This window comes from Mirounga leonina, unplaced genomic scaffold, assembly GCF_011800145.1.
Source record: "Mirounga leonina isolate KUSES-001 unplaced genomic scaffold, KU_Mleo_1.0 Mir_114, whole genome shotgun sequence".
Taxonomy (NCBI): domain Eukaryota; kingdom Metazoa; phylum Chordata; class Mammalia; order Carnivora; family Phocidae; genus Mirounga; species Mirounga leonina.
Genome location: NW_023270265.1, coordinates 28,178,906 through 28,201,823, shown reverse-complemented (window position 1 = coordinate 28,201,823; position 22,918 = coordinate 28,178,906). Strand labels below are relative to the sequence as shown.

The 22,918-nt window shown below is 58.4% G+C and overlaps 1 protein-coding gene across 1 annotated transcript; it reads right to left on the bottom strand.

Moving 5' to 3' along the window:
• Positions 1-7,663: 7,663 nt before the first annotated feature.
• Positions 7,664-22,099, bottom strand: TRIM8 (tripartite motif containing 8). Its single transcript, XM_035028116.1, has 6 exons — positions 20,565-22,099; positions 11,464-11,559; positions 10,878-11,111; positions 9,848-9,879; positions 9,597-9,712; positions 7,664-9,244 (listed from the first exon to the last, which is right to left on the bottom strand). Exons 1-6 carry the CDS (start codon positions 21,132-21,134, stop codon positions 8,637-8,639), a joined length of 1,656 nt encoding a protein of 551 aa, XP_034884007.1. The 5' UTR covers positions 21,135-22,099; the 3' UTR covers positions 7,664-8,636.
• Positions 22,100-22,918: the final 819 nt, after the last annotated feature.

Here is a 22,918-nt window from a genome sequence, read left to right as displayed (position 1 = left end):
TCAGGGTGTGAGGCTTGGCACTAGCTGCGAGTCCCTCGGGTGGGTGCCCTCGCGTAGGGCGCGGGCGGCTCAGCCGTACTTGGCGGCTGGGGCCTATTACACCAGCCAGACCCCTCCCTGGGCCTGGCTTTCAACACTGGCCCCCTAACCCAGTCCCCAGTCCCAGCTGGTCGACCTGCAGCCCAGCAGCCTCCCTTCCTCAGCCTTCCTCACTTCCGAGAGGTGGAATCGGGTGAAATCCCACTGGCACGCCACCCCCGCACGCCTTGGATTCTGTCTGGGGGCACACAGCAAGCCTGATCTGAGGCTTTCGGTAGGAATGAGGCTCCTCTGGGGCCTCCAGATGACAGGGCCAAAGCACAGATGGCTTCAGGAGAGAAAAGGATAAGGAGCTTCGGTTTATAAGCAACCGCCCATCTTGCGGCGGGGGTGGGGGCGGGGGTGGGGGGGGGACACAACCCAGCCCACCTCGCCCCTCAATTCACCCAGCTCCTGGGGCTTCACCCGGACTCCCCGGCCCCCTTTCCCACCCTGAGACCTCCAGATCTACCAGAGCAGCGAGCTGGGAGGAAGAAAGAGGGAGGAAGGAGAATTTGGGGGGCTGGGATGCGGATCCAGGCAGGGGGCGGTGTCTGCACAGCTGCAGGCAGGCCCCCCCTCCGCCCCCCGGCCCCAGTCTGTGAATGGGCACATCGCCCCCTCCTGCCCGCCTGCCACCACTCCTGAAACAGTTGGTCTTAATGAACGCAAAGCAGGCAGGGCAGCTGTGAGCATTATCCATATGCCTGGGGGTGGGTATTTAGGCTCCCGTCCGCCCCCCCTGCAGCTGCTGCCACCCCCTACGCCAGGAGGGCGAGTGGGCCCTGGGCCTCCTCTCCTTCCAGCCCTCCCTCCCCAGCCCACGCCCACAGCCTTCACTTGACCCATTTTGGAGGCAGAAGTTTGTGTGTGTGTTTGAGAGAGAGAGAGAGAGCGCGCGCACATCATTTCCCCAGTTGGTGCTTTTGATTTCCTCTGAAGTATCTTGATTGCGGACGTACAATGGCATCTTGCTGCCAGTGCGCCCTCAGCAGCTTCTGGCTCCGCGCCGCCTCCTCCCCGGGGCCCGGGCTTTTCTGCTGACTCCAGGGCCCGTGGCCGGCTGGCAGGGAAGGAGAAGGCCTCATCCGGGCTTCCATTCCTTGGCTGAGCCGTGGGACCTGGAGGCCCTTCCTGTCCTTGGGCGGGGGCCAGCCTGCACCCTGCAGCCCTACCGACTCTTTCTCTCGGACCTCCCTCTGCCCCCTGGGTGGCCATCTTGTCCCCTGCTGCCTGGCCCTCACCGCCTTAGTGCTCAGACCCATTGTTGTAAAACACAGTTCCCCTGCTCAGATGTCTTCAGGGGCCCTGTGGCTATGGGACTCAAGGCCAAACTGTTTATCCTGTCATTCAAGAGCCCTCTGATCTGACCCCAAACCTTTGTTATAGATCTGTCAATCGTGGACTCTCATGCAGACCCTGAGCTTCACAAGAGCTATCCTCGATATCTCCCAACCTAACGCCTGCAATTTTATTTCCCCACCTATGCTCATAGTCACCTTCTCTCTGGAGTGTCTGCCCCTCTTTTGTGCTTTTCTTACTCCTCTTTTAGGGCATGATGCAAGTCCCATATGCCCAGGAAGATGACCTGGCACCCTCTAGCCCACAGGGCTCCCCTGTGAAACCCCTAGAGCCCTGAAAGCATCAGCATTTGGTATCCATCCATCCATCCATCCTTCCATCCATCCATCCATTGGTTCATTCATTCAGCAAATTATCTCTTGAGCAGAGGCAAAGCACTTATAATGCCTCATGCCCTGGCCCCCTTCCCTCATGCCTTTTTGACTTCATTACTCACTGCTCTTGCCTCTCAATCTTTCCAGCCACACACACCCCCTTGCCGTTCCTGAAACAAGCATCATCTGCCTCTGGTCTTTGTGCTTGTTTCCTCTGCCTGGAACACTGTTGTTTCAGATACCCTGAGACCTTGCCTCCTCACATTCTGAAATATCTTTTCTTTTTTCTTTTTTTTTTTTTAGATTTTATTTATTTGAGAGAAAGAGCGAGCATGCACAAGCGGTGGGGGGAGGGGCAAGCGGAGAGGGAGAAGCAGGCTCCCGGCAGAGCAGGGAGCCCTACACGGGCCTCAATCCCAGGACCCCCAGATCATGACCTGAGCCGAAGGCAGACGCTTAACTGAGCCACCCAGGCGCCCACATTCTGAAATATCTGCTTGCTGTCACCTTCTCAGTAAAGCTATCCCCAACCATCTCCCTATATAAAACTGCCATGCCCCCTTACCTTCTTGGCATGCCCTACCCCCCTCACCCTGCTTTACTTGAGTACTTACCATCAACTCACATTTATTGATTTATTGTTTGTCATCTGTCCCTTCCCCACCAAATTATCAGCTCCAAGAGGGCCCAGAGTTTGTCTGTTTTGTTAACTGATGTATCCCCAACATGGGAATGGTGTCCAGAAATAGAGGAACCTCAAGTAAATGAGTGAATGAATGAAACAGGCAATGTCCGTAGGCTCTGAAAAATCAAAGATGACTACTATTTCACGTCCTCCAGGGACTCACAGGCTAGCTGGACAGGTAGGCTGGGCCACATGCAGCCTGACATGTAAACCCCAACAGTTAGAATACCGCGTGAGAGTCCTAGGCGCACGGCAGTGTGGCTGGCCCGCAGGAACAGAAGCGTTGTGAGAGGTATCAATGCCCCGAAGTGGACAGTGACGGCGACAAACCCAGCACTTTGCGTGCGTCATTTCCTTTCTCCTCATGCCCTCCTGGAGAGGGCAGGAAGGGGCACGCAGCCGAGGCAAAACTCTGAGTCTAGGTGTACAATCCAGGCAGAGGGCTCAGAAGAGCCACCAGGGCACGGAACCACCTGGGCTGCTGAGGACTGACTCTAAGCCTGTGATGTGATAGGTGGAGCTTGGGTTGCTGCAGCTGCTGGAGATGGCATGTGGTGTGGCTGGAGAGTCCCTCTCTGTTAGGCTCTGAGTTGCCCATTTGCATCCAAACCCCCTCCCTGCTCAGTGCCCTGCAGCGGACACAGATGTGGAGAGTGTCTAATGACAACATCCAACTCACAACCAGGCAGCCCAACATCCATAGGTCACATGACTCACTGTCATTTTTTTTTCCCCCCAGGTGGACCAGAAGTCCACACCATCCTTAACACTCAGGTCTTGGACACCTGCTCCTGCATTTCACTCTTTACCTGCAATTTTGAGATGTTGCCCGTGCCACCGCTAACACCCCGTTCTACAAGCTGTTGAAAACTCTGCCACACACCACCCCATACATCTCCCTTTTCTTGCCTCCATGTAAATAATGAAAAATAATCTATGGCACTGAGCAGATAGGTTCTTTCTCAAGAAAGACCCAATTATTATTTTTTTTAAGATTTTATTTATTTATTTGAGAGAGAGAATGAGAGAGAGAGAGAGAGCATGAGAGGGGGGAGGGTCAGAGGGCGAAGCAGGCTCCCCGCTGAGCAGGGAGCCTGATGCGGGACTCGATGCCGGGACTACAGGATCATGACCTGAGCTGAAGGCAGTGGCTTAACCAACTGAGCCACCCAGGCGCCCAAGAAAGGCCCAATTATTGAAGATCTAGTGCAAGGGGAAGTCATAAATATCCCAGTTTGCCGCAGTTGAGAGGAATTAACCACACAGCAATTAAAGAAAACTGGTTGCCCATGGAGGAAACATGCAGACTTCGAGTGCAGAGCTCAGGGGTAAGCCTCTTGCCAAGGCCCTGCATCATAAATGCCAGGGACAGGGGATTTTAGGGAAGAAACCCTGGGCTCTTGAAGGCTTCCCTCACTCAGCGGGTGAGATTCCCATATACCATAGAGAATATGGTAGAGATCAAAGCTCTATCCACCGGATTTCTATTTGTTATCTGTAAGAGCTTTCCCTGTGGAAGCTGTGTCTTGAGGAATTCAAGCAGAGAGTGACTACATCTTGCTCTGGAAGGGAAGAGTCTTTGGAAAGGGTAGAGTGTTGGAGGAAGAGAGAAGCTGCTGGAAAGTGATATTCTTTTTTTTTTTTAAGATTTTATTTATTTATTTGAGACAGAGAGAATGAGAGACAGAGAGCATGAGAGGGAGGAGGGTCAGAGGCAGAAGCAGACTCCCCGACGAGCAGGGAGCCCGATGAGGGACTCGATCCCGGGACTCCAGGATCATGACCTGAGCCGAAGGCAGTCGCTTAACCAACTGAGCCACCCAGGCGCCCCCGGAAGGTGATATTCTTGAGGCCAGCCCACCCCCTGGTCCAGATCTATAACCTCTCACCTGATGAGCCCCCAACCCTGGCTGCCTCTGCCCCACTCTCTGGTCTGTCTCATTTCCTCAGCCTCCGTGGATGTTTCTGGGGTCTTAGCCCTGAATCCCGGGGCCTTGCCCAGAGTATAGGGAAGGGGCAATCCAAGAGTGTTCTCAATTTCCTTCCTTTCCCTTAACTCAAAGAAACAGGATTCAGAGGGTTCTAGAACCTGTAGAAGGATCCCAGGTTCTAGAGATCACTGTTTCTAAGGCCCCTCCAAGGGAGAGTTTTCCAAAATCATACAGGGAGACCCTCCCTGTAAAAGAGGGGCTAAAATGGGGTGGGGTCTGTCCAGGGACACCCGGGGATCAGTCTTCTACCTCCCTTTACCCCGCAGCCCCAGTAGGATCAACATCTCCCACCCCCCCCCCGCCCTTTCTTTGTAGGCCTAGATCACTAGGTTGGGGAAGGACATATCCTAGACCCTCCATCCACCCACCCCGAATTTACAGGACGCAGAGGTGGGGTAGGGAATCCCCCAGGGGGCCAGGCTCCATCTTGAAAGTGTGCCTCGGTTCTCCCCCACCCTCAGATGGGAGAAATTGAAGGTGTCTGAGGAAGTGGCATGGTGACAACGACAGGGCCTTGAGTGGGTGGGTGTGAACAGGAATGGAGGAACCCAGAAGTGAGGTTCGAAGGTGGGGTCTCGCCTCGGGAGAGGGGCCCGGGGCGCTGACTCAGCGGCGACGCCCGCAGGGTGCTCCCGGCTGCCCCACCGCCCGCCCCGCCCGCCCCGCCCGCAGGGCGCCCTTTGAAGCCGGGAGGGGGCTTTGATCTGGGGTCTGCCCCTCTCAGCAGGCCCGGCCAGATGCGCTGGGGGCGGGGCAGAGGAGCCGACCACCCCCGGCCTCGCCTTCCCCGCCCCCCCCGCGCCCCTCCCCCGGCACCGGGACTGTTTCCGGCTGTTGCGGGGCCAGCCGACCCTCCCCCCCACGCCTTGCAGCTGTTCCCCAGCTGCGCCGCCCCACCCTAAAGCCAGCTGGGAGAGAGGCTGGGGCGGGGAGCGGGGCGCAGCTGCTGGGCCCGGGCCGGGACGGGGAGGGCAGCGACATGAAAGAGCCCCGGCGGCGGCGCGGGTGGCGGGCGGAGGAAACCCCCCGGCGGTCGCCTCCCCGAGGGCGGCGCGCATCTGGGCCACAGCAGCCGCCGCCCCCCATCGGTGGGGTGGGGGAGAGGCGCTCCTGACACCCAGCCCTTCCCGGAAAGGGGAGGAGTGGCCGCCCCTCGGGGAAGGCGGGAGGGCAGCGCCTGGGGTGCGAGAGCCGCTATCTCGGAGCCGTCCGCGGTGTGAGGCGCAGGGCGCGGCTGTGGGGGCCCAGGGGTGTGCGAGTGTGCACACCGGGGCGGGGTGGGGGAAGGCCCCCTCACACCTTCTCCTGCAGGCCTTGTGTCTTGGGGACGCTCCAGCTCTTTCTGGGCCTCCTGTGCCCCTGACCCTCTTGGGAGGTGGGTGACAGCTGCCCCTCTGAAGCCGGGGACAGCTGGGTGGCGGGGGACAGCTGGGTGGGGTTGGCTTCCCTGCTTCCCTGGCTGCCCGGGCACCCCCCGGCTGTACTGGCAACTGGCTGCTTTGCCTGCAGCCTGCGTGCCTGAGTGTGTAGTTGTCCGGGGTGTCCCGGGTGGGCTTCCGGAGCTGGGACCCGGTGAGGCCCAACCCCACCCCCACCCCACCGGAGTCTCCCTCCCTATCCTGGTCTGACTGATGCATCTGGAGACAGGGCCCCTCCCATCAGCTACAACAAAACTAGGCCAAGTGGGAAAGAAATTGGGCAGCTTTCTGTCTTGGCTCCCAACCCTTGGCACAGATGTCCTAGGGCCCCTGACAACCACAGAAAGGAGCAGATGTGAGCGGAGTGAAATGTCTGTCTGTCCACCAGCACCTGCCCCCAGGCATCCTTCCACCCTGGGCTGCTGGGGCACTGTGCTCCATCTGCCCCCTCGCTTTAGCCCCAAACAGGTGCAGGGGAAGAGAAGGGGGCAGGCCAGCTGTTGTCATCCTGTCCTGGCTCTGACTCCCAGCCGAAGTGGGGAAGGGGGAGCAATGAGGCAAGGGTCCACCCACCCAACATTGAGTCATTTTCTATTCCCACAGGATGGGAAGACAGAGCTTCTACTTAGCAGGACCAAGACTCCGTTTTGGTTTGGCCAGCCCACTGACCAGGGGAACATGGCCTCACCATGCCCTCCACCCTGGGTCCTTACTTTTATGAGAGGGGGAATGACTAGGGCTGGGTGAGGCTCGGGCCCCTGGCACAGGACAGGACTTACCCATGGCTCCCTGCCTTGCGCTAGGCTTCCTGGGATAGGAGGCATTCGGGCCCTGATTCTACCCAGACAAGGGGAAAGAGAACCAGGCACCAGCAAAGGTTGCCCCTCCTACTGGTATGGAAGAAGGGCACAGGCTACTGTATGACGTAAGATCCATGCAAAGTGTTATGCAACAAACCAGAGATCTCTTTTAAAAGATCACCCCCCCCCCGCCCCCACCAGAGGTGTCCTCCAGTGCCTCCTTCTACCCAGGGGTCCCTGTGACAAGCAGGACCCTAACCAATCCTTCATGGCAGCACTTCTTTTAACTGGGGAGTTAAAAATACAGATTCCTGGGCCCTTGACGGCTCCCACAGAGTCTAAGCGGACTCTAGGAATCAGCCCTTTTAACAAGCTCCCAAGACACACTAGAGACTTTGAGCAGCTCTGCCAAAGGGGATGGGGAATGTCTTCTTCACCTTGCTACCCTACCTCCATGCCCCTCAGAGCCAAGGATTTTCCTGCCTGCTCTTTTCCTGTGCGCAGGGTGGGCCTGGGCCCAAGTCACCACAGGAAGCATGGAGCTGAGGGACTCCCCCAATGGGGGCCAAGGCCCAGTTAGACTAAACTACAAAAAGAGGGTCTGCTCTGTTTATGCCCAGGGCCCCGCACAGTGCCTGGCACTTAGCATGTGCTCAATAAATATTTGTGGACTGAAGGAGGTAATTTTGCAAGACTCCCAGAAAGGTATTTCTTCCTTTGTCTGTCCTAGCTAAGAACATGCTGGCAGAACCTCAAAGAGATGCCAGGACCTATGAAGCAGGGGGCTGGGCCTGGGAGGCCCTCGCTCAGCAAATATTTGTCAAATGAACCCAAGGCTGAGAGGAGATGGAGTTAGTGCCTGACGAGCTGACATTCACAGGCCTGGAACAGTCTAGACGGAGCACAGAACCAAGGCAAGGAGGGCAGCGGCTTCCATCCCTCAGGGCCCTTTCTTGCACCAACACCTGAAGACCCTAGGCCTGGGGGAGTGAGGGGTAAGAGGCGAGGCAGGGAGTGGGACTGCGCCATTATGTTTATTAGAAGGTTGGATTTCGGTGTGTGCTCTAGACAGATTACAGAATAAATACCTGCGCCTTGAGAACAGGAAGTCCACGATTCATCCAAAGTGCTCACTACAGGAAGTTGCTGTGTCAAAATCCAGGCAAGGACCCAACTCGGGGCAGCCACTCCTCCCCCACTGACCTCGACGAGGGCTGTGCTATGGTTTTTTATTTTATTATTTATTTCTCTTTATTATTATTAATATTATTATTATTTGCTTTTGCTGTGGTCACTATCATTGGCAAAGTTCCTTTTCCCCTTCCCTGGACATGGGGTTCCTGTCTTTAAGATTCCACTCTGAGGCTGAAGGTGCCAAAAGCTGCTTGAGAAGTGGCCTTTGACCTCCATCTGGGAGGATGTTGAGAAGAAGGAAGTAGGAGAAATCATTCTTGGTTTAAAGAAAAAAAAAAAAAGCCCCACAATCTACAGGTCATTGCTTAGTCAGTGATCAAACTGCCCAAAAGAAAAACAAGAGGAGAAGCGGGCCAGTGGGCACCACTGGTCCTTCCTCCCAGGGCTAGGTGAGGAGGGCTAGATCCCCCAGATCCCCCAAGGCTTTAGGGGAAGCTGAGGCTCCTTCCAGCCACGGGGGTTGGAAGGGGAAGGAGTGGAAAAAAAAAAAAGGAGAGACAGAGAGAGAGCTCAATGCCTTGAAGTAGACGTTTTCCCAACTCAGGGCCACCTGCAGCCCGGGCCAGCTCTCACTGTCACGTCTGCGTCCAGGAGATTCATAAAAAAAAAAAAAAAAAAATCAAAAACAAAGCCCAAAACAAAACAAAATCCAAAAGGAAAAGACTTGGGGGGAGATGAAGGAGGAAGGGAGGGAAGACAGGAAGGTAGAAGGGCAGGTCTCTGGATGCATAATTCCCGAGCCACTGGGGGGCTGGGGGGGAAGATCCCCCAGTGCCCCCACTGCCTGCGTGGCGTTAGCTCGTCACGTAGTGTTTGGTGGACGGCTGCCCATACACCCTGTAGAAATCCTGGTGGCCAGGCTGCTGGGAGGCGTCGAGCCAGTCTCTGACCGCCAGGCCAGGAAGGGACTGGGGGACGGAGGGTGTGGGCGGGAGCGGGTGTGAGTACTCCTGCGAGGGCACTGTCCAGGGAAAGTGGCCGGAGCGGGGGTAGGGCTGGTGGCCACCGTGGTTGGCCACGGAAGAACAGTAACAGTTGTCCACAGAACAGACGAGAATCTTGCGGCCGCCATACTGGGGGAGCATGGGCTGCTGGGTGGCGGAGCCATTGGGATACTGTGATGGGGGGAACACAGGACTTGAGTGCACTGGTTGGGCGCCGCCCGGCAGGGCCACCAAGTGCTGCGTGGAGCTGCAGGGCCCCAGGGGCTGCCCTGACTGGCCCTCGCCGCTGGCTGTGCCCGCTGCCCCATATTGGCTGCCCACGGGGCCTGACGACGTCTCTAGGAAACTGGCCTCCGGGAAGGCCGTTGAGTGCTTGCGCTTCTCCGCCCCAGAGCTGCTCACGCCACAAGGGTACAGGGGGACGCTCTGCAGGAAGGGCACCGCTGTGCTGAAGGGGCCTGTGGAGAGTTTGGGGCAAAAGTCGCCAAAGCTCCCAACCCAAGCAACCCAGGCCTCCTCTCCCCGCTTTCTATCTACAGGCCCAAGCTCATTACATCATGCACGGTCTTGCTCAACGCTGCCTACTCCATTAGCAGGTAGATAGTACTATTATTCCCATTTTACAGCTGAAGAAACTGAAGTTTAGGGAGGTAATATGGCTTTTCCCAAGGTCCAATAGCTAGAAGTGGCAAAGCCAGGATAAGAAGAAAAGACTATCTGACTAGGCCATGCTGCCTCTCAGAGAGAAGGCTCTGGCATTCCTCCCTGCCCAAAGGGCTCTCTCCTTTCCATTGAGGATACCACCCTCACCTTCTAGCATCTTCCGCAGCTGCTTCTCCTTCTTGGCCACCTCATTCAGGAAGAGCTTGGAGTTCAGGTGGCCGATCTTAGGGGGAGAAAGGCTGCTGCCCGTGCAGGTCTGGGTCCTGGGGGCAGTGGACGGGGCATCTGCTGTGAGGAGGTATCACGGGTGAGCCTGCCCTACCTCCCCCCTGGTGGGCCTGGCCCTCCCTGCCCTCCCCCAGATGTGTTCCCCTGGGGGCCAGTGGCCAGCTGCTCACCTGTCCATTAGGATTTTCACAGACTTGGTGTTCTAGGGGGAGAGAAAAGGGTTAGTCAGTGGGAAAGGCAACATGGGAGAGCTGCCCCATCCTCCTTCTCCCCAGGCAGGGCTGACCATCTGATTCCAGCCAAAGTGTAGCTAGGGGGGAGGGAGTGTCTCCATTTCTAGAAGATAAGAATAGCTAACATTTATTGAGCGCTTACTATGTGGCAAACACTAAAGTGCTTTCTACATATCCATCATTTTATCTACACAATTATCCTAGGAGGAAGATGTTAGAGGCACTCAGTCTTTTATCCGAAATCCTTGGGGCCAACTGTGTTTTGGAATTTGGAATTTGTTGGATTTTAGAAGGGGGATATGGTGCCTGTACTATATATTATGGATTATATCCATCATCCGATACATCAATGTTCCTGCAGCAAAATGTTTGAATACTTGTATCAAGCAGGATAAATAAAGACCATAAATTGCCACCATGAGTGCAGGTCAATTTTTTCTGTTAAATGAGTTGTCGGAATTTTTTCTACCAGTTTTCAGAGACTTTTAAAATTTGCACCGTCAGAGCGCCTGGGTGGCTCAGTTGGTTAAGCGGCTGCCTTCGGCTCAGGTCATGATCCCAGGGTCCTGGGATCGAGCCCCACATCCGGCTCCCTGCTCGGCGGGGGGCCTGCTTCTCCCTCTCCCTCTGCCTGCTGCTCTGCCTACTTGTGCTCTCTATCTGTCAAATAAATAAATAAAATCTTAAAAAAAAAAAAATTGGCACTGTGGATAAAGGATAGTAGGTAGATCTGTATTACGCCCCCCATTTTATTAGTGAGGGAACTCCGGCATAGGGCACATCTATGACTCGCTCCCAAGCTCACAGAGCTCGAAAGCGCGGGGTGGGAGGGTGCCGAAGCCTCGCAGGCTAGCTCCAAAACCCTGCGAGCATACTGCTGGGGGCAATTCACTGGGGAGCCAAGGAGGGCAGGCCCCAGTTTAGGAATGACCCCCGGTCCCACCAGCCGGTCCCGGTCCCAGCCCACCTTCATGAAGCTGACATCTTCCGTCTTGTCGAAGAGGAGCTGCAGGGAGCCCAGCAGCTTCTTGGCCTCCTGCATGCGCTCCCCGAGGTGCAGCGCCTGCGCTGCGTTCTCGCTGCAGAACTTGGCCTGGGCCTTGTCCAGGACCTCTACCGTCTGCCGCAGGTCCTCATCCAGCAGCTGGTGCAGCTTTTCATACTGCAGCCGCACCTCCTCCTTCAGCTGGCTCACCTTCTCCTGCAGGCCCGGGGGTGAGAGCGGGCGGGAGGTGAGCCCTGGGGACCTCTGGCTGCCGCTCCCACCGCTCTCATAGCCTGGAAGGTAGAGTCTGGGACGCCCACCCCCCAGGCTGCCCACGGCTCCTGAGGGCAAGGTCCGACCTGCTCATTCCCTGCTGGTAGCGCGGGGCTCTGGGCCAGCTACCCCTGGCACCAGTGGGGGCTCATCCACCGACAGTTCACTAAATAACTGACCAAGGGATTCTGGCACAGAGTCGACCCCAGAATAGGTCCTAGCCCAAATAAGGAACCAGCCCGAGGCCCTGCACCCAAGCCTCCCCGCCCCATACCATGGGCTTGGGCTTAACTACCTCCACCAGGCGCTTGTCCGACTCAAGTTTGTACAGCTGGTCCTCAATATCCTGCTCTCGCTCCTCCAGACGGTCCTGTTGCTTCATCAGCATCTTCTGCGGGGACAGGTGGGGAAGGGGCGTCAGAGGGGGCTGCAGCTCTATCCCCTACCAAGGATGGGTGAGCACCACCCTTCCCTCTAAGAACAGACCCATCCTATAGATTCTTTGACTCAGATGGCCTAAATTTCTGCCATCTAAACCCTTCTGGCCCCCCACGCAATCCCAGGGGCCTGGTGACAGCTGTCTGGCCAGCCTGTTCCCAGGAACAGAAAGCCTGGAATAGCTGCCCACACATATCTAAACCATGAGCTTTCTGAGGGCAGGGTCAGGCCAGCCCCTGTTCTAAGTGCTTTTCCTGTATAGACTTATCTAATCACCCCAGTAATGCTATGAGTTAAGTACTATTATTATCCTCATTTCAGAGAAGAGGAACCTAGAGAGATTAAGCAATTCGTCCAAAGTCACACAGCTAGTGAATGTCGGAGCTGGGATACAACCCTAGGTGATCAGGCGGCAGGGTCTGTTCTCATACAAGGCATGCCGCCTCTCTCTGGGGAGCTCCATCTTAGAGATGAGTACCCTAAGATGCAGAGGGACAAACAACCTTCCAAGGTCATACAGGCCCTCTGCCTAGTCCATAGATCTCACCCTATACTTGCCTTACCTGCACTTGGGGGGCATCAAGGGCAGCTACCCCTTCCTTTGTTCTCGACGCTGAGAGCTAGGCCTCTAAAGTCCTTGCTAGGTGTCTCAGACTCTCAGGTGGACCCAGGTGGGAGACTCTGGCTCTCCTAAGAACCAAGGCCAGTTTGGTGGAAGGTGCTGAACCAAGCTGCTCTTCTCAGCCCCTAATCTCCTGTCTCCACAAGCCCTCCTCTCCCAGCCCTGCCCATCCTGGCTGTTCCACCCATCCTGTCATCCTCCCTCACCAGACATGCCTCTTCAAACATGGTCTCTTCCCGCTCAAGAGCCCTCAATGACTCCCTCCTTCCAATACTCCGGCCACGAAGACTTTCTGACAACTTGACTCGCCCAGCCAGGTGGGCTGCTATCCTGTCCCCAGTGCTCCATGCACATCCAAACTCCCTGCACGCTGCTGACACGATGCCCACAGTGCCCCCGTCCTCCCTCTGGCCATCCCTCAAGGCACAACTTAAGGCCCCACGACCTAGGCAACTTGCCACAGTCCACGCTCGACATTTGCGCAGGGCCTTCCCTGTCCTTGTCGGGCGGGGGCCTGTCACACTGTACCTCCCGTCGCTGTGCCACGCAGTACGGCAGCCGCGAGTCACAGGTGGCTATTTAAGTTGAGGCGAATGACAATAAATTCAGTCAAACATCAGTTCTTCAGGTGCGCCAGCCTCAGTTTCGGGTGCTCAATAGCGACATGGAGCCAGGGGCTAACGTACCGGACACCACAGGTACCAAACATGACCCTCATCACAGAAAGACCTATAGGACAGCACTATTCTGTAGTCCGCCTCGCAAAGTGCAGTCTGGTCTCCCTGCAAAGCTCCAAGCCTGCTGAAAATAGGGTTTTGCTGCTGTCTTTTCCCCCCTCCCTCCCCAGCCAGGCCACACAGAGGCCCCGGCAGCGTACAGACGCAGAACCAGTTGACTGAATAAAGCGATGGTTTTGCCTACAATATAAGGTTTGCAAAGCAAGTGGCACAGAACCTGGCTCACAGTAAGTGTCCACAAGGAGTGGTTCTTTTCCTTCCTCTGTGTGGGCCTCAGAGTGACCCTCAAGTTTGACCTATGACCCCCCACTCTTCACCCAGACCCAACTGGTTTCCTAGAGACAAGCGGCACCCATCCCTTCCTCGCTCCTCCAGCCCATTTTATGTTCGGGGGAAACCAAGGCCAGTAAGAGAGTTTGGCGACCTCGTTGTGAGCTGGTGGCTGCCCTGGAAACAAAAATCAGGACCCTGGGGACAGGAGGAGGTGGTGCGTTAAGGGTCTCAGGTTCTAAGCTGGAGAAGCCAGGGGTACACGGCCCCCGCCCCTGCTCCAACAACTTGACCCCTGACCTAGGACAGGACCTCTAAGAACCAGCCCCAGGAGACCTTGCCCTGCCCCCAGCACTTTGTCCTTCCAGCAGGTCCCCACACCAGTCCAACATGCACAGGGGTCTACTGTCAGCCTGAGAGTCAGAGCCTGCAGGGAAACAACGGCTGGGCAGTCCCGCATCCTCCGTGTCTGAAGCTGCCCCCAGCACCCTGCGGCACTGCCCAGAACACACCCAAGCCCACACTGCCACTGGGCCCAGGCCTCCCTCACGCACACTGTTGCACACAGCTATACATATACTTGCATCCTGCCCCCTACACGGTGAAGGCTGGGCCCCCTGAGGGCCCCAGACAATTAGGAGAGGCCTGCCATATAGGCAAGGTCACCAGGACTCCCCTTCAGGAACATTAGGGCCTGTAACAACTGGCCCTCAAATTGTTGCCTTCTGGCTACTTAGAGAACAGGGCACACCCCTCCAGATGTGTCTCAGAGTCCAGGCCACTCTTGTCTTTCCAGTGCTCAGGATACCTGCAAGCCCAGCCCCCTCCCCAAACATCTGCGAACCATGGTCTCCCTGCCTAGCTACTTCTTATGACCAAACCCATCAGTGTCCGATTAGCGATGCACCTGGGGCTGAGTTCCAGATGAGGGGCAGGAAAGAGGCAGCCCCAGGCAGGTACCCAGACCAAGTTCCCCGGGCCCTGGAATGGGGGCTGTTGCACTCCCACCCTCCAGAGCAGTGGGAAGCCCCTCTCCCACCCACCTGGAACCCCTTCAAGGAATTCATGGCTGACTCCTCAGGGAACAGCCAAAGGAGTTACCTTCCATCCAGTCCTAGGGGGTGGAGCTCAGCCCTGTGCCTCTTCTCCTAGGCTTTTCTCAGAGCCTTTCCCGGCAGTACTTATACTCTGGGACCTTGCATGCCCAGAGCCCTCTGGGTTGGGAGCCCAGTCCAGGCCCGGCAAAGGCAATGGCTGCACTCTCTAGCAGGTGGCTGGGTTTCACTTCCACTCCCTCAGCTCGGAGGACATTGAGCTCCTGTCTCTGCTGCAGGGGTAGGTAGGGGAAGGGGCAGAAATGGGAAGGAAACCAGCCAAGGGTTGTCAGTCGTCATGGAGGGCTGGGAGGGGGGCCCAGGGGCCCATGCTAGTCAGCTCACCCTTGCAGGAACTGCCCTCCCTTGAGGCCAGATGATCTTAATCCTGCCACAGACAAAAGCTGGGGGAGGCAGGGGGTGGGGGGACATCACTGTTACCTCAGGCACTGGGAAATTGGGGGAAGGGACGGGAATATTTACTTGCTGTCTCTTCCTTAGCCCTCACCTCAATGCCACCAAATGACTGAATCGGGATACTGAGAAGCTGGGAGATGGGAGAGAGGAAGCAAGACTGACACCCCCCCGCCCCGCTACCAGCAGCCTCGTTCCATCCCAACGTCCAGGGAATTGCCGAGAGCCGAGGCCCCACTGCCCACCTGGGAAAAACAGCTGAGATAGGACCAGATTCTCCAGCTTGTTTCAGAGTAAGGGCTCCCAGTGCAGGGGGTGGGGGTGGGGGCACTTTACAAACGCTCCCAGCCTGAAGTGAGTCACCTGGAGTGTGGCGCACCTCAAGGGTGCAGGCGCAGGAGCAGAGCAGAGTGGGGAACCGTGGGCTAGACCAGCAGTGCTGGAGGAAGCAGGCCTCCGGCAGGAAGGACAACAAACAATCTGAGGCCCGGCTCCACTCAGCAGCCCCTGGCCCTGATGGGACCTGCTCACTCCTGGCCCTGGCCCTGGCCCTTAGGACTTAGGCCTTTTGTGGTCTGCTCCTGGGCCTGTGAGGGCAAAAGTATCAAAAAGGCTCGGGGGCACTCCATTCCCATCCTATCACACCTGGCGGGGATGAGGAGCAGGCCCCAGAACATCCAGACTCTGCCTTGAGCTGCTCCCTCTGATGCCCCTCCCGACTCAGAAAGGGGGCACTTATAGCCCCTTACGTTCCTGCCCCAGGAAAGCCTCACATCCCTCTGGAGTCTAACTGGCCAGGCCCAGTTGGCATTTTTGACGCCAGACTGGACTGGGCAGACGGCTGAGGCCATGGGGCCTCTAGGCTGCATAAAAGTTAATAAATAATAATAATAAAACCCCCGAGTCAACCTTGAAGAGAAGCAAGGTCAGGAGGGAACAGGGCCCCAGGGGTTGGGCCAGAGGCAGGCCTGAGGTTTTCAAACAGGGCCAGGGCTGGACCTGGCAGCCCTGGGGTTGTGGTGGCGGCGGGGAGAGGTAGGGGGGCAAGAAGAGGGAGCTGGGCTGCTACACACCTCTCTGCTCAGGCCCCTGCCCCGGCCTTGGTTCTTGGAGGGCCCTCATTCCAGCTCCAGCTCAGGCCGCAGCCCCTGCTCAGAGCTACCCCATCCTGACCTCCTCCCAGCTTCCACACCTGCCCCCCGACTCTCTCCCCGAAGCCCTCGTCCCAGGAGTACGCTGGCCTCCTCTCTCCCTGGGCCACAGCACTCTCCCCTGGTCTCAGAGCAGTTTCTTCCAGACACCCCTTTCCAGGCCTCAGCCCCTGCCTCGGGCTACCCTGTGGACCCCCGGGCCAGAGGCAACCAGAGACGCAGAGAGAAGAGGCTGTAGGGCAGGAGCCAGGGTGAGGAGAGCAGCGGCAGCTCGGAGACAAGCCCCGGCAGACCCCAGAGAAGGGTTCCCAGCTGCAGAGTGGAATTAGCTTTTGCCATGCAGAGAGCAGTGCTCTGGGGCGGCAGAACAAAGAGGCAAGAGAGAAAGCCCCCCTTTGTCTGGGCTTGAATGCCAGGCCAGCCGGGAAGGAAGGCTTTCCCAGAGCCAGGGATGAGGCCAGCCAGGCCTGCCTGCTCCGTCCAGGGCAGGGGCCCAAGCTGGGCCCACCTTCTGCCTGTGCCCACCCACACTGCCTCCAACACAGCCCCGCAGGATCCACCTGGCCCTCTGCCTCCAACACCTGCCACGGGCGGCGAGCTCACCCCAAGGGGAATTCCGTCGTTTCAGCCCCTCCGCGACACCCCCACCAGTTGGGAAAGTCACACAAGACTCAGAGCCCGAGCAGGCAGCCACATGCTAGCAACATGGTGCTGACGGTCACGCACACCCACTCAAGTTCCAATCACAGGGCTGCGGCAAGCAGGCCACGCGGTCACCCGCCTCTCTCAGAGACGCACCCTTGCACGCCTTCCTGACCCCGCAGCAACGCCCGAGACAGCTACACAATCAAGGCAGTCACTCACACGGTGCCTTCGCAGAGATCCACGTGGGAGATAGAGAAAATGAGTCACATGCTGAGAGACACAACCAGACACGCTGGTTCCACTCAAGCGCGCACACGCACCTGCAGACAGACACGGACGCACAGCCACCCGGAGCTGCAGGAGGCCGAGTAATCGATAGGGCGTGCATGACAGGCGCCTGGCTGTGTCAGCGGGATCCTGGGCTGGAGGTGGGGGCTGGGCCTCTGCCTGGGGCCCAGGGCCCACCTTCCCTGCAGACTCAGGACTAAGGAAGGGGCACCTCACACACACCCCAGCTACCACCCCACCTGAGAGGTCAGGAGTATGGTCAGGGGAGGAGGGGTGGCGGAGCCTGGTGCTGCCTCAGTCAGCTGGGCCAGGGCAGCCCTCACTTCCACAGCCCACCCAGAGATACGTTGGGCCCCGAGACATCAGATCCCCTCCGGGGTCCCAGTGCAAGCCCTCCAACCAGGGGCAATGTGAGCAGCATAACCCTGGCCTGATCAGTGGGATCCCCACCCCCCTTTCCAGAGAACATCTCTCAACACTAAACCTACAAGAATGTGAGGAAAAGGGTTCTGGCAACATTTCCAGCCTTGATCTGGGGTCCTACGAATGATACAGGTGCACAACTATGACCTGAACACACACACACACACCCTGAATAGCTCCTCATACATATAACTAGGCCTTATCTTGGGTTTTCTTTCCATGTTAAAGACGGTTATGAGGTAGGGATGCTCCCAGCTTACCCCAGTTCCCTGTTGCTCAGATGAACCCCTAAACCAGGGGGCTAGAAGAGGGTTTCACCACCTACAGCTGCCAGGCTCAAACCTACCTGGATATCCCAATTTGGGGAAGTTAGCCTCTTATGTCCCCAAAGAATGTATCTGGGGTCTAGGCCTGTCCCGAAGAGTAGTCTTTGGGGCCTACCCAGTGGATAAGGCTTCAGGGCATTGGGGCCTACACACTGGCTTCCCAAGGACAGAGTGGGGCAACAGAGTTGGCTGGCCTGACTCTGGGTTCCCTACTATCCTCCAGGCTGGAGAGAAGCCCGGCTTGCTTTCTTGCTGGGCCCCTAGTCCAGATGACTGGCCCATGCTTTTGAGTATGGGACTAGGGCCACTAGGGAGAGGTTGATCAGTTTCCTATTTGTAGCCAATAGGGCATTTCAGCAGCCCCCCACCCCCACCCTGGCAGGAGGGAAGAGGAAGCACAAGAAGAGGGGCTGTATTTTAAGGGCAGTTCTCCATGTATCTGCTCCTACATCCAGGAGAATTCTGTTGCTCTCCGTGACATCCATGGCATCAGCAAAGGCCCTCAGGCAAGGGAAAAAGAGGCCCAGGGAAAGGCCCCTCCCCCTGGCTGGAGGACAGGCAACGCAATGGGTTCTTCCATTCAGGTTCCCCACAGCTCTTCCCCTCCCCTGAGGGCGAGGCCCCTCTTCCTCCACATTCAATAAGTCCAACTCACAGTGAGTGGCGCTGGCCTATTGAAGGGTTTCCAACTCCAGTGCCCTGGGTCACCAGAGAGAATCTGGAGGGCTGGGGAGGGGGCGCTGGGAGGAGGATAAGACTCAGGTTGCTGGGCACAGATGCTGAGCGCACAGAATTGCACATCTGGCCCTGAAGCAACCCCACTATTTGTAAGCCTGCCCACACCAGGAACAAAAATGAACACATGAACACACACACACACACACAGAGGCACACACATGCATGCACGCAGCTGCTGACAAAGTTCAGCGCTTCCTTCCCATCCAGTTCCTTCCATGAGCCAGGATCAGGGACCTGCTGGTGGAAACCCCAGAATATACTCTGCATGCATGGGCAAACCACCTCCCCACCCCCCAGTCCCCAACTGTACAGACGAGAGACAGGTGCATTTAAGGGCAAAGCAGCCTCAGAGCACTTGGAAACACAGACACATATCTAAAGATCCCCTCCTACTACCGAACCAGGCACAATTGTGTTTTCTCCCCACCCAAATGAAGAGCACCCCTAGCACTCAGACACAGTTAAGAGCAGAAGCGTGGGTGCAGGCACACATTCACTCATCACCCTGGCTGCTGCCCCCTCCCCGGGTCCTTTCAGCCACATCTCAGTCTTTCCCTTCCTGTCACTTTCCGCTGTCATTCCCAGGACAGAGAACTGGACGCTTCCTCCTGCCCCTGCGCTTTCCCCTCCTTCCCCGGCCTTTCCATCTTTCTTAATAGCAGCAGCTTCCCAGTACTGAGAAAAGTCTGGGCTCTGCCTGCCCTGAGTTGGGGGTGGACACCAGGGGCTCATCTGCTTCCCCTGGGCCTCTGTTTCTCAACTCCAGGGGAGGGGAGAGAATGGCCCCTCTCTCCATCCCCTCCACTTCCTTTAAGAAACCAGAGGTCCTGTCCTGGTTCAAAAACCCAGAGCTAGCCCATCCGATTGGAAACTAATTATACAGCAAATTTTATTTGTTATCCCTGCCCTCGGCCTGTGGCGGCCCTCCTGCCTTTTGTTAGTTGTATGTGTATGTTTTTTTAATTGCTAAACAGTGACTCATTCTGACTGGTCCCCCCCACAGGAAACAGGCCCCGTCCACAACCGTCCCCTGCTCAGAGCTTCCTCATACCCAAGCTCCCCACTGGCCTCGACTAGCCTCCAGGGGCCCCCACCCATTAAACACTCCCAGTCCAACCAAAGCCCAATCTCACCCCCATGATATCACACCCAGGCTCCAAGCTGGGGCTTCAAGATGGCTCAGTCTCAGGCCAACCCCTTCCTTCTGGTATGACTCAACCCTGAAAGCCAGGGGACCAGGGAGGGACCTAGGAGGAGCCCCCCTCCACTGAAGGGGACGGAAGTATTGCCTCAGTCCAGCTCCACAGCCAGGCCCAGGGGCCTGAGGGGGAAGGCGGTCTTGACATTGGCTGCTGCCGGCGGGTGTATACAATGGGAGGGGATGCGGTTCTGTAATCACCCCGCCAGCAGCCCAGGGGAGCCAGCTGCCTGAAACCAGATTGCAAGGCAGCTCAACCTTAAACCCACAGGATTCTTTTTCCGTCTTCCACTTCCCCTCCCCAAATGTGGGAGGGCTGTGATAGAGGGCGGGCTGGGAGAAAAGGGCTCAGGGTGATGAAGACACATACTTTAAGGTTTGTTCATGCGGACGCAGGCAACATACAGAGGCACGCAGAGGGCGGTGATTCTCACACACGGAGAGTGGGCTACTGGGAATAATCAGAATGGCCGAGACACTGCTCACTGGTGCGGCTGGCTGTCCAGGCCTGGTCCAGATAGATACCAGAGTTCTGTTCTCCCTCCGGAAGCTCCCCTCCGCCGCACCCCCCACCCCCCCGCCCCCAGTGTGTTTCCAATAGGGCTCGAAACGAACATGGCTGCTTTTGTTTACTTCCTCATTGGTATGCCAGCATCATGGATCATGTCAGCCGCAGCAGAGGCACCAGGACACTCATTACATAAACAGCAGCTGGAGAAGCAGGACCTGGGTCACTGCCTTGGTGACTTCCCATAGGGCCTACAGAAACAAGGCCGGGGAAGGGAGCTGCGGAGCAGAACAGAAAAGCAACAGCCGAACTCTACCCCTCACCTCAATTCTGTAAATGACTCAAGAGATGGAGCCTATGAGCACAGGTGCAGGAATGTGTCACGTAGCGGGGGACCCTTCTTCCCAGGACCTCGCCCCTAAACTTTCAGGGTAGAAGAGTGTGGAAGGGGGCCTCTGGCCTGCTGGCACCAGAGTTGGCCTGTCTGGAGGGGTGGCCCCCCGGCGGCAGGGCGCGCGTGCGTGCGTGTGTGCAGGGTACTTGCCCGGATCTCATTCCTCCGGATCTCCACGTCGCACACCGAGTGGCCCTGATGCGCGCCGCTGTAGTAGCAGCAGTACTGGCACACGGCCACCTGCTCGGCCTCACAGTGGTAGAGGCGGTAGGCGTTGTGCTGGGGGCAGCTCCAGGCCCGCACGTCGTCCGCCTCCACCAGGAGGTGCCCGCGGGCGGTGGAGGGCTGCTGCAGGTGCGTCTGCACGTGGGACTGGCAGCAGGGCGCCTCGCAGCGCAGGCAGACCTTCTGCGCGGGCAGCGGGGGGCCGCGGCGGCAGAACACGCAGTGCAGCGCCGCCGGCGGCTTCTCCACGTGCAGGGCGTTGAACTTCTCCACGATGTTGGTGAGCTTCAGGTTCTTCTCCAGGCCCGGCTTCTGGTTGTAGGCCTGGTTGCACTCCGGGCAGCGCACCAGGCCGCTGTCCTTGGCCCACGCCTCGCCGATGCAGCCCCGGCAGAAGTTGTGTTTGCACGGCAACTGCACGGGCTCCACGAAGACATGCAGGCAGATGGGGCAGATGAGCTCCTCCTCGAAGCAGTTCTTCCAATTCTCCGCCATGGCGGCCGCGGGCAGGGGGCCCGGGCAGGCCTCCCCAACTGCCCAACTCTGGGGGTCCGTCCCGTGCAGCTGCAGGCCCGCCGAGCCCCGAGCTCCGGCCCCAGGCAGCCCCGACAGTCGCTCAGTCACCAACGCCTTCCGCGCGCCTGCCCCCCAGAGGAGGGAGCCTCGGTCCTCCCGCCGCGCGCGCAGCCGGCTGCGTCTCCTCCTCCTCCTCCCGAGCGCCTAGCGGGAGGCGGCGGACTGCGCCAGGGCCGCGGCCGGGACTCCAGCCCTGGAGGGGAGCGCCGGGGTCCAAATTCCATATGAGGCCGCCCCCCCCACCCCGCCCCCGTCCGCGCGGCTAGGCCAGCGGCGGCCCGCGGCCTGCGCCCGGCTTCGCGGCTGACATTGGGGCGCGCCCCGCAGCGGCCAGAGCCCGGGAGCCGCACACTTCCTCCGGCGGCGGCGGCGGCGGCGGCGGCGGCGATGGGGCTCCCTCCCGGCTCGCCCGCGCAGCACCTCACTCGCCTCGTCCGGGGTCCGAGAAGCCGGGGAAGCGAGAGCGGCCGCGCCGAGGGCGGCTAGACCGGGAGCGGGCGGGCGAGGCGAGCTGGCGGTCCCCGGGCCGCGGCGCAGGCGCCCCCCGGCTGGCCGGCCGGGTGCGGGTGCGGGCTGCGGGGCGCAGGCGGGCCGACTCCGGGGCGCTGCGTGCGCGCAGGGGCAGTCATTCAGATGAAATTCCAGTCCCCGGCCAGAGACACCAGCCCGCCTCTGCCTTCCTCCTCCCTTCACAAATAGAAACGGAAGGGGGAGGGAGAGAAGTGGAAAAAAAAAAAAAAAAAGCCAACCAGAAAGGGAGGGAGAAGCCCCGGCGGTGCTCCGGCCTGACCCCCTCTTCGCGACTTCTGCGCTTCCCCGAGGCCCGGCGCCCCCGCCGCAGAGAGACCCCGCTCCCGGTCTCCGCGCTGGGCGGGCGCCTCGGCTCTGCCGAGGAAAACAAGGATTGATCAAACTAGAAAGGAATTTTTCTCAACTGCTAATGAACAGGAGGCTCGGCTCCCGGCCCTCCCCTCCCCCCCCGCCCCGGCCCTCCCCCTTCGCCACCCCGGCGTCCCTCCCCCCCACTTTCTTTTCTTCTCGGCCTCTGCTCCGGCCTGGAAGGCTCGGGGCTGCGGTCGGAGCCAGCCTGCGGCGGCGGGGCCGGGCCGAGCCAGCCGGGCCAGGCTGCCTCCCTCAGAGCCCAGCCATCTTGGGCTCCTGGCGGCGGCCGCGGTGGCCAGGGGTCCAGGCGCGCTCGCTCGAGGGTCCTGCAGCGGGCTTTCTCTCTCTCGCTCTCTCTCGGTGGGATTTTTTTTTTTTTAAGGGGAGGGCTGGCGGCCTCCCTCAAATTAGGAGAGAGAGAGGAGAAAATGCCAAGTCCCGATTTCTCTCCACCTCTGCTCCACCCACCCCGGTCCTTTCCAAAAAATAAAAAAAGATTAGAATTGGAAGAAGTCGGCAGAAAGGCGAGCGCCGGCGGCCCCCGGCTGCTGCCCAGGCGACGCGTCCGGGGCGGGCCCACGCCAGTCGCTCTGTCTGTGGGTCCGTTTGTCCGCCCGAAGCTTCACAACTGAGGGGAGGGCACTTCGGGCAGGGTCTCCGCAGCGGCAGTCGCCTCAGAGCTTTATCCTCAGATCAAAAAAAAGAAGAAAAAAAAAAACCCAACACTCTCATCAGGGCCACCTTCAGCCATCTTGCGCGTATTATTATTATTTCAGGAATAATCTGTTTAATAAAAATAGCTGCGTCTCTAGCCCCCTCCC

What these genes read in the sequence shown, in the direction of transcription:
- TRIM8 (XM_035028116.1), bottom strand. Translation starts at nt 21,134, where the DNA reads ATGGCGGAGAATTGGAAGAACTGCTTCGAGGAGGAGCTCATCTGCCCC. An exon ending in CGGACAAGCGCCTGGTGGAG is followed by an intron (nt 11,112 to 11,463) that starts GTAGTTAAGCCC and finishes CCGGGCCTGCAG; the next exon opens with GAGAAGGTGAGCCAGCTGAA. An exon ending in GCTGCGGAAGATGCTAGAAG is followed by an intron (nt 9,245 to 9,596) that starts GTGAGGGTGGTA and finishes AACTCTCCACAG; the next exon opens with GCCCCTTCAGCACAGCGGTG.